Below are 17,499 nucleotides of genomic sequence, written 5' to 3'. Positions count from 1 at the left end.
GAGCAGACTTGCTCATCACTAATTATCTGTAGTCAGCCAAACCATGAAAATGCTTGAGGATCTTACTGTCCTGATTATGTAGTATTATGGCAAAGCCTCTTGTGCTGATTTTAAAGGAGTTTTCTGTGAGTTTTGAAATGTTGCGATGGAGAAATAAAGTAGTAGTCATAACTGCATGAATTCCCTCGCACTCCAACGGCACCACCCTGCTCGCCTCCACCAGTACTAGCAATTGATGTCCAGTTCATCATTCACTGGCCTCGGCTTTGATGTCTGCATGTACAGTACATGACTGCTGAGACCAGTGATCTGCTGCAGCAAGCCCTTGACTGACAGCAGAGACCACTGGAGTGGCATGGGAATTTTAAGGGGGTCAGTAATTGCCTACAAAAGTCGAAATTAAAATGGAAAACACACTCGCGTAAGGGACTAAGGTAATAGTATGAAATAATGGGAGCAGTGTGAAATGTGTGTATGCTTCGTTGTTTTTTTTTTTCTGGCACTATGGTGTAAAGTCCGCCTTTAAAACATTGCTGAGATTAATAAATCCTTCGTTGTCAGCATAGGGCAGTCCTGGTTATTAAGCAGTGTGACGTGTTCTCACATTCTTGTCTTGTTCCCTGGACTTCTACTTAGGAATTTACTGTATCCCCAGCCATCCTCCACTTTTACTGTTCCTATGCACTATTGCTACCACTCTCCTTGTCCAGTGAATCCTTTTTTTCTCCATGTCTTGTCTTTGCATTTCTAAGAAACTTCCAAATTCCTTACATTTTTCTAGAAGTTCCCCTTTACATATGGCTTAGCTTTCTTAGATATGACATTTGAGCAGGCGATAAGCTCAGTCTTTGTATGTGCATTGGTAGAGTGGTCGTGTAGTGTTTCATAGTATTAAAGGGATTATAATCTTTGTATTAACATTCATCTAAATAATCTGAAGAGAATGTAGATTGTAAAGCAACAGAAATTTAAAACGTTTCTTTATTTCTTCCCCAGATGCAGCAATTATTCTATGAGAACTATGAACAAAACAAAAAGGGCTACATTCGGGACCTTCACAACAGCAAGATTCATAGAGCAATCACCCTACACCCCAATAAGAATCCCCCCTACCAGTACCGTCTGCACAGTTACATGCTGAGCCGTAAGATCGCAGAGCTCCGTTATCGCACTATTCAGCTCCACCGGGAAATCGTGCTTATGAGCAGATACAGCAGCACAGAAGTTCACAAGGATGACTTGCAGCTGGGAATGGCTCCCTCTTTTATGCGATACCAACCTCGCCAGCGGGAAGAAATCTTGGAATGGGAGTTTCTCACTGGCAAATATCTGTATTCTGCCTCAGATGGACAACCTCCTAGGCGTGGGATGGATGCTTCACAAAAGGAAGCTCTTGATGATATTGTAATGCAAGTTATGGAAATGATCAATGCAAATGCCAAAACGCGTGGTCGTATTATTGACTTTAAAGAGATTCAGTATGGGTACCGCAGACTCAATCCTTTGTATGGTGCAGAGTATGTTTTGGATTTACTCTTACTGTACAAAAAGCACAAAGGCAAGAAAATGACTGTCCCCGTGCGGAGACATGCCTACCTCCAACAGACATTCAGCAAAATTCAGTTCATGGAGCATGAAGAGATCGATGCAAAAGAGCTGGCCAATAGAATAAACCAAGATTCAGGTTCTTTGTCATTTCTTTCTAATTCTCTTAAAATGTTTGTCCCGTTCCAGCTCACTTCATCCAAGGTTGAACACAAAGAACTCAAAGATACAAAGGTCAACATACTGGTGCCATTGTCTGGTCGCTATGAAATGTTTAGTAGGTTCATGGCCAACTTTGAAAAGACTTGCCTCATTCCCAACCAAAATGTGAAGCTGGTCATTATGCTTTTCAATTCCGATGCCAACCCTGACAAGGAAAAACAAGTCGATCTCATGAGAGATTACCGGGTAAAATATCCAAAGGCTGATTTGCAGATCTTATCGGTTACTGGGGAGTTCTCGAGAGCTATGGCCCTAGAGGTTGGATCTTCACAATTTAGCAATGACTCTTTACTCTTCTTCTGTGATGTTGACTTGGTATTCACTTCAGAGTTTCTTCAGCGCTGTAGGGCTAACACCATCCTTGGCCAACAAATGTATTTTCCGATCATCTTCAGCCAGTATGACCCAAAGATTGTCTATGCCGGAAAGGTTCCTAGTGACAACCATTATGTGTTTACACAGAAAACTGGTTTGTGGAGAAACTATGGCTTTGGCATTACTTGCGTCCATAAAGGAGACCTTCTTCATGCTGGAGGCTTTGATGTTTCTATTCAGGGCTGGGGACTGGAGGACGTGGACCTATTTAATAAGGTGGTACAAGCAGGTTTAAAGACTTTTAGAAGTCAGGAGGTGGGTGTGGTCCACATACACCATCCTGTGTTTTGTGACCCCAATCTTGATCCTAAACAGTTTAAAATGTGTTTGGGGTCAAAAGCGTCTACTCATGGTTCTACCCAGCGGCTTGCCGAACTTTGGCTTGAGAAAAATGACTCTACATTTGGTAAAACCATTCACACGAATGACTCTGTGAGGACAGCCTAATAAGCCAGCACTGCTGGCTCAAAATGAACCTTTTCATAGCCATCTAATTTATTTTTTTGAAAAATATTTTTTTTTTCTTTTTAAGGTAAATGGTTTTGTTAATGATTTTTAATGTTTTATGAAGCGTTGTTTGTGAATGGGCTTTTTTTTTTTTTTTTGACAAAATGAAATGTGATCAGTATTTGCCTTGCAATCATTGCAATATGACAACTTGAACAGTTTTGTGATCCACTTCGTGTATTCTCACATTCCATGTTACCTAGTTCTTCTAGCTTACTCCATGCCCTAATGCAAAGTCCGTGTTCATAGAGGATCCTGCATTGTTCCAGCTTTATGGTTTGTGACACTACAGACCTTATTCATTTGTACTGTCCGTTTGGGAGCAACTTAAAATATGTATGGTAAAATGTAATAGTGACTGTGGATAGAGAGAAATTTCACATTTGAAACGACATTTTTTTTTTTTTTCTTTTTTTTTTTTTCTTCATCTAAATGTCAACTTGTACAAGTTTTTTTTTTTTTTTGTTTTTTTGTGTGTGTTTTAATAACTTTGCCCATTGATTTAAAATGTTGGGTCAGTAAGTGAATCACTATGTAGAGAACGTTTTGAACATCATTGCAGAATAAAAAGCTGCGCGGAGATTGTGAAATTACAGGATTGGGGAGCTGGCTGTCACGGTTGGACCTCCCATAGAAAAGGCAGCATTGTTTTATTACCATCTCTGCCTGTCTGATCACTGAACACTTATAGGAAGTGCTACAGGGCGTCCGCCTCATGTGATCCCCGAGAGGGAGCAGGTACCAGATCGGCTCTGCGGCGGTGGATTTTATTTATTTATTATTATTTTTTTTTAGCTTGCTATATGAAAACTACAGGTACAGGAGATATCGGCAATAATAAAAAATTATTAAAATGTTGAAATCCCCACTCTCGGCCCCCCACCCCACCACCACCACCACAAAGAAAAAAACCGAGGGACACAATATGTGAAATAAAGAGGGAAGGACTTTTTTTTTAAAGTGATGTAGGCTTCCAGTCCAAGTCTGTTTTCTAAACACTGTCCTTGGTGAAAAATTGCAAAACAATGTTTGCATGAAAATTTCAGCAGATAGGAAACATAATTTTTACAATTGTATTTTAATAGCCCCTTCTGGCCATAACGAAAAAAAAGATTGTGTAAAATGCATGATACAGATGCGAGCAGAATATGCTTGGTCACAAATGGAGGTGGGGGGGTTGAAACGACAGCAATGGTCAAGTCTTGAACTGGTTAATAAATGTAAAATGCATACCAAATATGAAGGAATTATGCAATGCTCAGATTTAAAAGGGGGGAAAAAAAGTTTAGTTCTAGGTTTCAAGTTTTACAATTTTGTTGAATGTCTTGATTTTTAATTGAAAAAAGCCATAGCAGAAGTTTTCTACTAGGTCCGTTTACATGAAAACAGTTCCCCCATTCAGTGAAGGACACGTCGAGGACGACCATGGTACACTGCAGGATCTGTATGTACAGACTCGATCCTTCTGCCATTGAAACCATACAATGTGTCCTTAATGTTGATACTGGAATCTTGCCATCTCGGAAGCTCCTAATGTGTTAGTCTTTTCACGTTTTTTATGACCAAACGCTTGCACATTCCCAACATCTCATCTTGTCAAAATTGTTTTTTACAATGTGCCTTACCTCTGTTTTAAGTGGACACTCCTTGGGTTAAGTTGTTTTTTTTTCTACTGTATGTTTTCCCAACACACTGCTCCTCCAGACTGACACAACTCAGACCATGTTAATCAGGTATACAGTACAAAGTTGGAATGTAATTAGGAATCAAGTGAAAATTTCATAATTTTTTTTTTAAATAATTGGACATTTCTCAGTGCCTTAAATGTCATCTCACCTTCTTTTGAAAGGGTACAGTGCAATGGATACAAGGCGCTGATGTCTGTACCAAATAGAAGACAGAATCTCTAACCAGAGCTCTGGGTCCTCTGGTCTCATCCTTCTCGTACAGTTTTTGTTATTTTGGGTGGGAGTGCTATGGACACTGTTTTTTGTTTTTAAATTATTGGGATTTTTTTTTAATGAGTTTTCTTTTTGTCACCATGTTGTTGATTTCTTAAAATGTTTAATAAAATGTTGAATATATATAAAAAAAAATCTACATCTAAGGTTTTCATTTGTTACACATCAAAGTGGATATGTGTAAAATGTCCGTCCCACAGTGCCATACATATTTGTTTACAATTCCTGCTCAGTGTTAACCAAAAAATTTTCCACTTTAATCATCACATTGGATTGAACAATTATGTAGAAAAAATAATTTATCTATTATTCCACCCTCACCCTCTAAGGCTTGCTTCATCATTGATTGAAAGTTGCAGACTATACAGAGCGGCCCACTCTACATCTCCGCAAAACCTCTGGGGGAAATCTACATTTGTAACTTTCTCATTTGTTTGTCAAATTCCCTTTAACCCCTTAATGACCGCCGATACAGCTTTTAACGGCGGCAGTTAAGGGTACTTATTCCTCAGTGCCTCTTTTTAACGGCGCTGAGAAATAAGGGTATAGCACCCCCCAAGGTTGTAAAATCTCTGGGGTCTTGGCTACCGGGGGGTAGTTGAGACCCTGGAGAACATGATTCGGGTCTTGAGATCGCTGTTATTCGCTGAATAATGGCAATTGCAAAAAAAAAAAAAAAAAAAAAGTCTGATTTCCTATTTATTTCTCTCTCCTCTGATATGATCTAGAATACCAGAGGAGAGAGACCTCCAATCCCTAGACCCTTCGGCGCCGTCTTCCAGGAAGAAAATGGCAGGTACATGCGCGGTGCGCCCACTGAGACTTGTCAGCCGGTACTCGGCAACAATCGATTTTTCCAATTGGTTCATTTTCATCACTGTGATAGACCATCACAGTGATCAAAATAAAAAAAAAAAAAGTAATTCAAACCTTTGACCCTTTGTCACCCCCATAAGTAGGTAGAGATAATGGAATAAAAAAAAATTTTTTTTCCAGGTGTCGGGGCTAGGTTTGGGGTTGGAGTTAGAATTGGGGGGTTTCCACTGTTTAGGTACATCATGGGGTCTCCAAAGCGACATGGCGCATTGATTCCAGACAATTTTGCGTTCAAAAAGTCAAACGGCGCTCCTTCCCTTCTGAGCTCTGCCATGTGCCCAAACAGTGGCTTCCCCTCACATACTGGGTATCTGCGTACTCAGGAGAAAAATGGACCAAAAAAAATTGTTGTGCAATTTCTCCTGATACCCTTGTGAAAATAAAAAAGTTTTTGGACTAAAGTACATTTTGAGAAAAAAGTAAAATGTTCATTTTTTTTCCTTCCACGTTGTTTTAGTTCTCGAGAAGCACCTGAAGGGTTAGTGAACTTCTCAAATGTGGTTTTGAGCACGTTGAGGGGTGCAGTTTTTAGAATGGTGTCACTTTGGGGTATTTTATGTCCTATTGAAACCCCCCCTTCATAAAAAAAAAAACCCCACAAGTTGAGGTGGTCCCTTTTTAAAAAAAAAAAAAAAAGAGAAATCGCTGGTCAACTTTTAACCCTTAGCTTCCTAACAAAAAAAAGTTTCCAAAATTGTGCTGATGTAAAGTTATGTGGGACATGTTGTTTATTAACTATTTTGTGTGAAACAACTCTGATTTAAGGGCACATAAATTAATTTTGAAAATTGCAAAATAACCTCTGAGACATTCTAAATATTGGCTTGGTCATTCAGGTCAAAATTGGCTCTGTCACTAAGGGGGTAAGGTAATTATCAATGGATTCATGGCGTCTGAATTGTGCGTGTTATAAATGGACCGCACACGGATGACATCCTTTTGTTTGTGATTTTCAGACCTATAGTATTAGACTTGCATGAGTGATTTTGATTCATGTCTCAGTCCTTTTTAAAAAAAAAAAAAAAAAACATACATGACTCACCACATACTGGGTACAATTTTAATAGAACAGGTATGTAATAAGCAGACCTTAAAGGGAATCTGTCACCTCATTTTTCGCATATACGCTGCGGCCACCGCCATCAGGGGCTTTTCTACAGCATTCTGTAATGCTGTAGATAAGCCCCCAATGTAACCTGAAAGAAAAGAAAAACAAATTAGATTATTCTCACCTGGGGGAGGGGCGGTTCGATGGGCGTTACAGGTCTTGGTCCGGCGTCTTCCATCTTCATACGAGGTTGTCCTCTTCCTTGCTTCTGTCGTGGCTCCTGCACAGGCGTACTGATTTGTGCTGTTGAGGGCAGAGCAAAGTACTGCAGTGTGCAGTTGCTGCAAAAGGTCAGAGACCCAGTGCCTGCGCACTGCAGTACTTTACAGTGCCCTCAACAGCACAAATCCGTACGCCTGTGCAGAAGCAGCGACAGAAGTAAGGAAGAGGATGTCATCGTATGAAGATGGGAGACAGCGGACCTGCGACGCCCATCAGACCCGAACCGGTCCGCCCCTGGGTGAGTATAATCTAACTTGTTGTTCTTATCTTTCAGGTTATCTACTGCATTCTGTAATGCTGTAGATAAGCCCCTAATGGCGGTGGCTGCAGCTTATATGCGAAAAATGAGGTGACAGATTCCCTTTAATGAGGCCGTGCGCTGAATGTCCCCAGCATTTCAGAGAGGACGTAATTTGAATAGCTGAGACTATGCATCTTGGGCCTGTACTTTAGCGCTCAAGAGGGAGTGAAAAGTTTTGGATTGTTTGCCAGTGACGTGATGGGCCGTGAAGTAGGCTTGTTTGGCCAGATGGAAAGCAGAGTAAAGGTACCGTCACACTGAACGATATCGCTAGCGATCCGTGACGTTGCAGCGTCCTGGCTAGCGATATCGTTCAGTTTGACACGCAGCAGCGATCAGGATCCTGCTGTGCCATCGTTGGTCGCTGCAGAAAGTCCAGCACTTTATTTCGTCGCTGGACTCCCTGCAGACATCGCTGAATCGGCCGCGCTTAGTAACCCGATGTTTACCCTGGTTACCAGTGTAAAAGTTAAAAAAAACAAACACTACATACCTAAATTCTGCTGTCTGTCCCCGGCGCTGTGCTTCTCTGCACTGGCTGTGAGCGCCGGCCAGCCGGAAAGCAGAGCACAGCGGTGACGTGACCGCTGTGCTTTCCGGCCGCTGCGCTTACACAGTGCAGGAAAGCAGAACACCGGGGGACAGACAGCGGAATGTAAGTATGTAGTGTTTGTTTTTTTTAACTTTTACGATGGTAACCAGGGTAAACATCGGGTTACTAAGCGCGGCCCTGCGCTTAGTAACCCGATGTTTACCCTGGTTACCGGCATCGTTGGTCGCTGGAGAGCTGTCTGTGTGACAGCTCTCCAGCGACAGCTCTCCAGCGACCGAACAGCGACGCTGCAGCGATCGACATCGTTGTCGGTATCGCTGCAGCGTCGCTGAGTGTGAAGGTACCTTTAAGCATGAACTTAGTGGGTGAAGTCTTCTGCTAAGGGATTTTCTCCACTGACTCCGCAAACTGTGAGCAGCACTGTAGAAAACGTGTTTTCAGCGCGTGCCAGGGTCACCGCCATCTATTTGCAGGTACGGCTTCATCCAGGGCACTTTCCAATGTCTTAAATATAATGTGACAATGCTATGTCTTGATAGGAGATGGAGATTGGAGCTAAAGGTGACTGATGGTATGACTGAAAGGTATTGATGGTACATAGGCTTCTGTATGTTGGGGTGACAATTCTTGACCAAGAAAGAAGGTTGTGGTCAGAGAGGTGAGTTGGTAAAGTCATACTGAGCAGAGCCGGGAGAAGACTGGTTCAAGAGCATTCCAGTCCTTGTGTAGGAGTGTTGGCAAGCTGTGAAATGCAGAGAGAAGAGATTAGAGAAAGATGAGTGGCAGATGGGGAGAGCGGATTATCAATGGGAATGTTTAAGACCCCCCCATGATAGAGTGAATATCACCGGACAGTGTGTGTAAGCCAGCTGGCAAAGTGATCGAGGAACTGGTTGGTTTTGGCTGTAGGGCGATACACAGAACCGCCACTCAGAGAAGGGTTTGACGAGTAACAGTATGGACCTCGAAGGAAGGAAACATAAGTGAAGGTACCAAGGGGATACTGCTGCAGATTCTTTCCAGGTTAAGTTGTTCCGAGCACAGATGTATGTTACACTGCAGGTTTCCTCACAGTGGGAAATTGATCACTGCTCACGTTACATTTATAGACCACAAGCAGTGGGAGATCTGCAGTATATACATCAGAAACAGAGACTGCTGTGTATACACCACACAGGAGACATCAGGGCGGGGGGGGGCATGGACATGGTTGGCGACACGGGGGCTGGTGGCATAGACATGGCTGGAGACTATTGCTCTGTGGGACGGGAGTGAATTTTGCGCTATCTCCGCCCACACGAAGTTTCTGACCGACGTAATCTTCCATTGCACGCGCTCGCAGAGTAGTAAGTAATTAAACGGCTGTCAAAATTCAGATGCCGGCCCGAGCACTTCACTCCCCGGGAATCTGCGTGCGGTTTGCAGCCCATGGGCCGGAGGTTCCCCACCCCTGCTTTAGACATTAAATTAAAATAAAAAAAAGTTTAAATTAACACAATAAAAAGAAAAAAATCACTAAACCTTCAGTTGGTAATCTCAAGTATTCATTTGTCAAGTCAAGCACTTGTGATCCAGTTGGGGACATTGTCATGGGCCTCTTCATTGCTGACCGATCAGTGAAAATTAATATCAAGAGAATGGTTTACTCATGATTAAGGCAGTTTTGACATTTTTCTTTTGCTTAAGAAAAAGAGAAAAATGTGTTCTTGTATGTCTGCTCCTCTGTGAACCTCCTTATAGTATCTGGCAGAGCAGGTTCCACTGGTCTATGCTGCCTTATTGAGAGGGGGGTGAGGTACATTAGGTTCTTCTGACATGCATTGGATACGTTGCCCATGAGTTGAAACATAAAAAGTATGTTATGCATTCAGTATGAACTCTTATCTACAAAATCTTTACACTAAGGGCTAATAATAAAAATAGCTCATGGCGTCTTAATTCTGTGGGAACATGTCTTTCAATGCCCAGATAATAATCAAATAAATTTTATGATGTACAATTAAATCATAGTCAATTGTACCCAACAAGAGAATCATACTGTCGTTAGGGATTGCCTGTACCTTTGTGACCCAACTAAAAAGGTGCAACCAAAGAAGTGCACCTTTTAAACTGTCGCCTATAAGATTCTAGTTCTGGACTTATTGTGGCATATTTATAAAGCAAAATGTGCCAGAATTATAATGTAATACACATATAAAAGAATAAACAAAAACATGCTTCTCTCAAAATTAGAATATCATCAAAATGTTAATTTTAGTTCTCCAATACAAAAAGTGAAACTCGTATATTATATAGTCATTACAAACAGAGTGATCTATTTCAAGTGTTTATTTCTGTGAATGTTGATCATTATGGTTTACAGCCAATGAAAACCCAAAAGTCATCTCAGTAAATTATAATAGTTAAAAAAAAACACCTGCAAAGGCTTCGTAAGAATTTAAAAAGGTCCCTTAGTCTGTTTCACTAGGGTCCACAGTAATGGGGAAGACAGCTGACTTGACAGATGTCCAGAAGGCAGTCACTGACACACTCCACAAGGAGGGTAAGCCACAAAAGGTCATTGTTGAAGAAGCTGGCTGTTCAGAGTGCTGTATCCAAGCATACTAATGGAAAGTTGAGTGGAAGGAAAAAAATGTGGTAGAAAAAGGTGCACAAACAACTGGGATAACCGGAGCCTTGAAAGGATTAAGAAAAGGTCATTCAAAAATTTGAGGGAGATTCACAGAGCGGACTGCTGCTGGAGTCATTGCTTCAACAGTAGAGATGAGCGAATTTGATCGGGTTCCTGCTTATTCAGCAAGCTATAGCGATTACTGAATAAGCTGCAGAGGGAATCTGGCTTCCTGGATCGCTCCAGCTGATCTGTTCGGTTCCGCAGCTGACACATGCATGGAGAGCCCAACCAACAGGAACCCGATCAATTTCGCTCTAGAGCCACCACACAGACATATCCAGGACATGGGCTAGAAGTGTTGCATTCCTTGTGTCAAGCCACTCATGACCAATAGACAATGCCAAAAGTGTCTTACCTGGGTTGAGGAGAAAAAGAACTGGACTGTTGCTCAGTGGTCCAAGGTGTTTCTTTCAGATGAAAGTAAATGTTGCATTTCATTTGGAAATCAAGGTCACAGAGTCTGGAGGAAGAGTGGAGAGGCCACAATCCAATCTGCTGGTGTATGTCCACTGTGTTTTATCAAGACCAAAGTTAGTGCAACCGTCTACCAGGAAATTTTAGAGCACTTCATGCTTCCGTCTGCCGACAAGATTTTTGGAGATGGAAGTTTCATTCTCCAGCAGGACTTGGCACCTGTCCACACTGACAAAAGTACCAACACCTGGATTAAAAATAACTATAACTGTGCTTGATTGGCCAGCAAAATCGCCTGACCTTAACTCCTTAGAGAATCTATGGGGTACTGTAAAGAGGAAGATAAGAGGCGCCAGACCCAATGCAGAAGAGCTGAAGGCTGCTATCAAAGCAACTCGGGCTTCCATAACAGCTCAGCAGTGCCACAGGCTCATCGCCTCCATGCCATTGATGAGCCCGACCAAGTATTGAGTGCATTTACTGAACATACATTTCAGTAGACTAACATTTCGGATCTTAAAATCATTTTTCAAGCTGGTGAAACTCATTATATAGAGTCATTACAAACAGAGTGATGTATTTCAAGTGTTTATTTCTGCTAATGTTAAAGGCCAACATTTCAGATTCTAAAATCATTTTTCAAGATGGTATTATAAAGTATTCTAATTTACTGACATAATGACTTTTGGGTTTTCATTGGCTGTAAGCTATAATCATCAACATTAACAGAAATAAACACTTGAAATGTAATGACTCTATATAATGATTCACTTTTTGATATTCTAATTTAGTGAGAAACACCTGTACATTATATTATAATTTTCTTTTTCGACTTTTCCAACAATTGAGTGAATCGTGTCTTCACAGCTGGACAGCAAGCATAAAGCAGAGTACACCCACTTCCTCCTTTTACTGAATACTTGTCCTTTTAGACAGAGGAACTTTGACCATGTAGCTTGCCTGCCAACAAGATGGATATCTTGATAGGTTGAACAGCATCCAGCAAACTTCCATGGTAAAGTCAGTCTGGTTGACCCCTGCGAGGTAACACTCCTTATGGAGAGGTCCAGAAGTCTATGCAGGTGCTTGTGCAGACAACCATATTTTCAGTCAGAGTGTGATCAAAGCATCGGATCGCACTCGGATCAATGTTATTCTCTGAGGCCGGGCGCATCTCATTTTCTTTCCTTGAACAGAGTTAGTGGAGAAAATAGCAGCTTGTTCGATTTGTATCCAGTATTCGGATCGCACTCGACTATGCAAGTCAATGAGTCTAAAAAAAACTCGGACTGCACTGCAGTCCAACTTTCAAGGACTAATAGAATGGAGATGTTTGTTTTTTTTCTTCTCCCAAGAAAATCAGATTACACTGATCAGACTTTCTGACCATAGTGTGATAAACACAATTGGCCCTTTTTTTTCCGGGTGAGCGAAAATAGTGGTTTGACCCTTGCCTAAGCCTCCTGATGCCTCATGGCTCAGCTCAGTTTGCCAGCTCACACATTAAGGTTCGGCCTGACCCGTCACCTTGTGCTGCAGTAGTATGATGTAATGCAGTTCGGCATCGAGGAGGGACCTAACCAGTCTATTATCTTCAATAGAAGAATACGCTGACGTCTGGTAAAGTCCAGTCAAAGCTTCTTAGTCTAGATGAGCAAAATGGAGAATATGGAGTCCTAGCCCCATAAGGTTACATTTTCCAGATATCTGGAATGGGCTGAAAGCCTTTATATAAGCAACATATTACCCAGAGGGCAAATAGACCCAATATAATGGATGCATTAAAAACTCTTATTTTTTGTTTAAAGGGAACCTGTCAGCAGGCTTGTGCATAGTAACCTACAGACAGTAGCGCCGTTATGCTAATTACAATGATACCTTGGTTGATGAAATCCGTCTTGTGGTTCTTTAATCTTTATTTTCAGTTTTGAGTTAATATGTTCATGCTCAGGGGCGGCCTGTGGGGGTAACATAGTAACATAACATAGTTAGTAAGGCCGAAAAAAGACATTTGTCCATCCAGTTCAGCCTATATTCCATCATAATAAATACCCAGATCTACGTCCTTCTACAGAACCTAATAATTGTATGATACAGTATTGTTCTGCTCCAGGAAGACATCCAGGCCTCTCTTGAACCCCTCGACTGAGTTCGCCATCACCACCTCCTCAGGCAAGCAATTCCAGATTCTCACTGCCCTAACAGTAAAGAATCCTCTTCTGTGTTGGTGGAAAAACCTTCTCTCCTCCAGACGCAAAGAATGCCCCCTTGTGCCCGTCACCTTCCTTGGTATAAACAGATCCTCAGCGAGATATTTGTATTGTCCCCTTATATACTTATACATGGTTATTAGATCGCCCCTCAGTCGTCTTTTTTCTAGACTAAATAATCCTTTCGCTAATCTATCTGGGTATTGTAGTTCTCCCATCCCCTTTATTAATTTTGTTGCCCTCCTTTGTACTCTCTCTAGTTCCATTATATCCTTCCTGAGCACCGGTGCCCAAAACTGGACACAGTACTCCATGTGCGGTCTAACTAGGGATTTGTACAGAGGCAGTATAATGCTCTCATCATGTGTATCCAGACCTCTTTTAATGCACCCCATGATCCTGTTTGCCTTGGCAGCTGCTGCCTGGCACTGGCTGCTCCAGGTAAGTTTATCATTAACTAGGATCCCCAAGTCCTTCTCCCTGTCAGATTTACCCAGTGGTTTCCCGTTCAGTGTGTAATGGTGATATTGATTCCCTCTTCCCATGTGTATAACCTTACATTTATCATTGTTAAACCTCATCTGCCACCTTTCAGCCCAAGTTTCCAACTTATCCAGATCCATCTGTAGCAGAATACTATCTTCTCTTGTATTAACTGCTTTACATAGTTTTGTATCATCTGCAAATATCGATATTTTACTGTGTAAACCTTCTACCAGATCATTAATGAATATGTTGAAGAGAACAGGTCCCAATACTGACCCCTGCGGTACCCCACTGGTCACAGCGACCCAGTTAGAGACTATACCATTTATAACCACCCTCTGCTTTCTATCACTAAGCCAGTTACTAACCCATTTAGTAATGTGGTCCTCTGCTTATATATTCACCTGTATGGCATCTGACAGGTCACTGATCCCTCACTGACCTGCCCCCCAGTTAACATAATTATTATATATACATATATATTACATATACATACTGAAAAAAAAACCTTCTGCAGGCAGTGCCAGCCATAATTGCATGTGTACTGTGTTTATAATTATTATGGTTGATGTTATCCTATCAACAAAAAATTATACATATACATATATTTCATCAACCAGTATCATTGTAATCCGTGTAACAGCTTGGAGCTGACACTGTCTGTAGGTTACTGGGCACAATCCTGCTGACAGGTTCCCTTTAAGACCCCTAGTTGGAGTTGTATAGTTTTCAGACCAGTAAAATCTCTGTTAATAATCGTAGCTGGATACAAATTGACCAAACTAGTAACATCTCATGCGTGATGGTCAAATCTCTAAATTCCAAGTTGGAAGTGCAGCTAGGAGAGTAGGAAACTATTAAGTATCTTAAAATGAGCAACGTTCGACTCAATAACCTTGGATGAAGTAGTAGAAGTAGGCCATGTCTAGAAAAAATAAATTAAGCTTCTAACTAGACCTGGCCTTGTCTCTTAAGGTGACTCCAATGGTCTTGATTATAGTAATTTTGATTGTCTTTTTGGGGCCAGAAAGAAATCTGTTTCTTTTTTCCCCCTAAATGTCTGATGTCTTGTTAAGAGTGTTGTGCGTGCGTAAGTCATTTCCATACATGTATAACGCTCTTAAGTTAAGAAAGTTGAATTGTTGTTGATAGGAAGATCTAGATATCTTTGTCCTAGCTTATATCTCTGCAAATAATGTCCTTCCGGACATGTCCTTCAGGTACCTTCCACGGCAACATCGACGACTTTCTTCTAGCTGTATGTGCACATGATGTCTCCTTCAGGCAGATTCAGCCTGAATCCTACATGAGAAAGTCCATATGTACATATGATTAACAATGTAAAAGTGACTTGTTGTGCATATGTTCTGTCTTTTGTAGCTTCTTGTAACCTCTTCCAATTCTATCCCTTTGTCTTGGAGCTTTTATGGGCTTTCTGCTTTTCATCTTTAGCGGCTGAAAACATTTAGGCTATGTGCCCACGTTGCAAAAATGCTGCAGAAATGTCCGCAGCATTTTCGCAACTCCCTGCCGCGTGTAAAACGCATGCGGAATTCACATGCGTTTTCCTGCAAAACACAAGCGTTTTTAGCTTGCAGAACGCTTGCGTTTTCCAAGCGATTTGAAGTATCGCTTGGAAAAGTGATTGACAGATTGGTCACACTTGTCAAACATAGTGCTTGACAAGTGTGACCAACTTTTTACTATTGATGCTGACTATGCAGCATCAATAGTAAAAGAATGTAAAAAAAAAAAAAAATGTTTATTCTCACTTTCCGACGGCCCTCGATCTCTTCAGTGGCGCTCCCGGTGGCTTCCATTCCCAGGGATGCTTTGCGCAAAGGACCTTTGTGACATCAAGGTCAGCCCCAGAGAGGTGGAGACTGGGACAGGAACATCTTACAGAGAGAAAGCAAGTGGATCTTTCGCCTTCAAACCACAGCACCACACGGTCTGAATGACCATCTAAGCTCCTCTTCCTGTAGAGACAGGGAACAACAGGGCATCCTAGGAATAGGGACAGCCGCCGTCGAGTGGGGGCGCCACTGCGCAGGAATAGGGTGCCAACCTCCGCGATAGGTAGGAATGGATTTAGAGAGGGCTTTGTGAGGGTATTTGAATAACTGCACCCTTTCCTGTCTTTCCTATGGCTGGAGATTCGCTGTGTTCGCCTACATATGTTTAGTTTTATATCTGTTTAGCAGAGTTTATATCTGTATATGTGTGTAATTTCTTTTTATGGGTGATGGGTGCCTTTTTTCTGAAGGTTTTTCCAACCCTCAAACCATGTAGGTATCGTTTTTTTCAAAGTGGTAGTTTCATCTGCATATAACCTAGTGGGGACTCGGGGGGGTCTTAAGATGCGTTCCCCTTATGTGTAGTAATGCAGGAGAGTTGTGAGTGACAGTTGTCTGCTCCCCTGCATTAAGCAAAGCGCAAAGCGCTGGGACGCACAAGTAACCGGGCGGCATATAAGGACAGTGCCCGCCCACCGGATATGACGTTACGGCATGTTGTGCTGACGTCTGATATCCGGAACTAAAGGTGCGATCCAATAATCCAGGGTGCACAGATTCAGGTACACCGGAAGTGAGGCTCCCGGCGTCTGGAAGCACAAGATGACAAACGCCGGTGAGCAGGCTATAAAAAGAGGCGGAAGACGAGCCGCCACAGCATCATGCTCATTCACTATGCGTAAAGGTGACACAATCCCCTGATGAGTATAATATATGAAACGCGTTGGGAGGCACTCTTTAGCAAGGTGGACCCAAAGTGAAGGATGCGGTTGGAAGAATTAAACCGCCCGGACGGGCCACTGTAACTCAGCACTGCATAAGGTCCAGATGGTAACCGGCAGAAGACTGATGAGTATTATTATTTTTACATAGATGTTGGTGACGTATGTGGTATCATACCTGATATGTATCTAGGAGGTCTATATAACCACTGGGTCACTGCGGATAAATGAGCATTGTAATAGGATCATACCGCCTGGTAGGAATGTGTGTATCACAATAGTGGTCACCAATAAGTTTGAAGACTGGCAGCAATATAGTTTTCTGGTACGCTATCCTACCATATTTTGTGTATACACAGATCTATAAACTGTGAGATTTAGAGGGTTACGGATTCACGGACATCGTAGACCTGTATGTAATGCTAGTCATTGTTACTAGGCATTATTGTTTCTTTGGCGGTGATACGCAGATGCGTTTTTATATGTGTCTTTTGTGTTGTACGTATGCACCTTGCACCTTTGTTGGCACTATATGTTTGCACTTTTTAAGAAGATAGAAATAAAAGTTATATTTTAACTATATACAGGAATCCGCTTATCCCATTGTCTTTTTGGGGCCAGAAAAAAATCTGGGTTTTTTTTTCCCCCTAAATGTCTGATGTCTTGTTAAGAGTGTTGTGCGTGCGTAAGTCCTTTCCATACATGTATAACGCTCTTAAGTTAAGAAAGTTGAATTGTTGGTGATAGGAAGATCTAGATATCTTTGTCCTAGCTTATATCTCTGCAAATAATGTCCTTCCGGACATGTCCTTCAGGTACCTTCCACGGCAACATCGACGACTTTCTTCTAGCTGTATGTGCACATGATGTCTCCTTCAGGCAGATTCAGCCTGAATCCTACATGAGAAAGTCCATATGTACATATGATTAACAATGTAAAAGTGACTTGTTGTGCATATGTTCTGTCTTTTGTAGCTTCTTGTAACCTCTTCCAATTCTATCCCTTTGTCTTGGAGCTTTTATGGGCTTTCTGCTTTTCTTCTTTAGCGGCTGAAAACATTTAGGCTATGTGCCCACGTTGCAAAAATGCTGCAGAAATGTCCGCAGCATTTTCGCAACTCCCTGCCGCGTGTAAAACGCATGCGGAATTCACATGCGTTTTCCTGCAAAACACAAGCGTTTTTAGCTTGCAGAACGCCTGCGTTTTCCAAGCGATTTGAAGCATCGCTTGGAAAAGTGATTGACAGATTGGTCACACTTGTCAAACATAGTGCTTGACAAGTGTGACCAACTTTTTACTATTGATGC

At 41.9% G+C, this 17,499-nt stretch overlaps 1 protein-coding gene across 1 annotated transcript in view; it reads left to right on the top strand.

Moving 5' to 3' along the window:
- Positions 1-4,739, top strand: part of CHSY1 (chondroitin sulfate synthase 1) — a 44,446-nt gene extending 39,707 nt beyond the window's left edge. The window contains exon 3 of the mRNA XM_069766324.1: positions 997-4,739. Coding sequence (XP_069622425.1) covers positions 997-2,589 — 1,593 coding nt within the window. The 3' untranslated portion in view covers positions 2,590-4,739. The remainder of the gene's footprint in view (positions 1-996) is intronic.
- Positions 4,740-17,499: the final 12,760 nt, after the last annotated feature.

Source organism: Ranitomeya imitator, chromosome 4, assembly GCF_032444005.1.
Source record: "Ranitomeya imitator isolate aRanImi1 chromosome 4, aRanImi1.pri, whole genome shotgun sequence".
NCBI classification, from domain to species: domain Eukaryota; kingdom Metazoa; phylum Chordata; class Amphibia; order Anura; family Dendrobatidae; genus Ranitomeya; species Ranitomeya imitator.
This window is presented reverse-complemented; position numbering and strand designations above follow the sequence as displayed.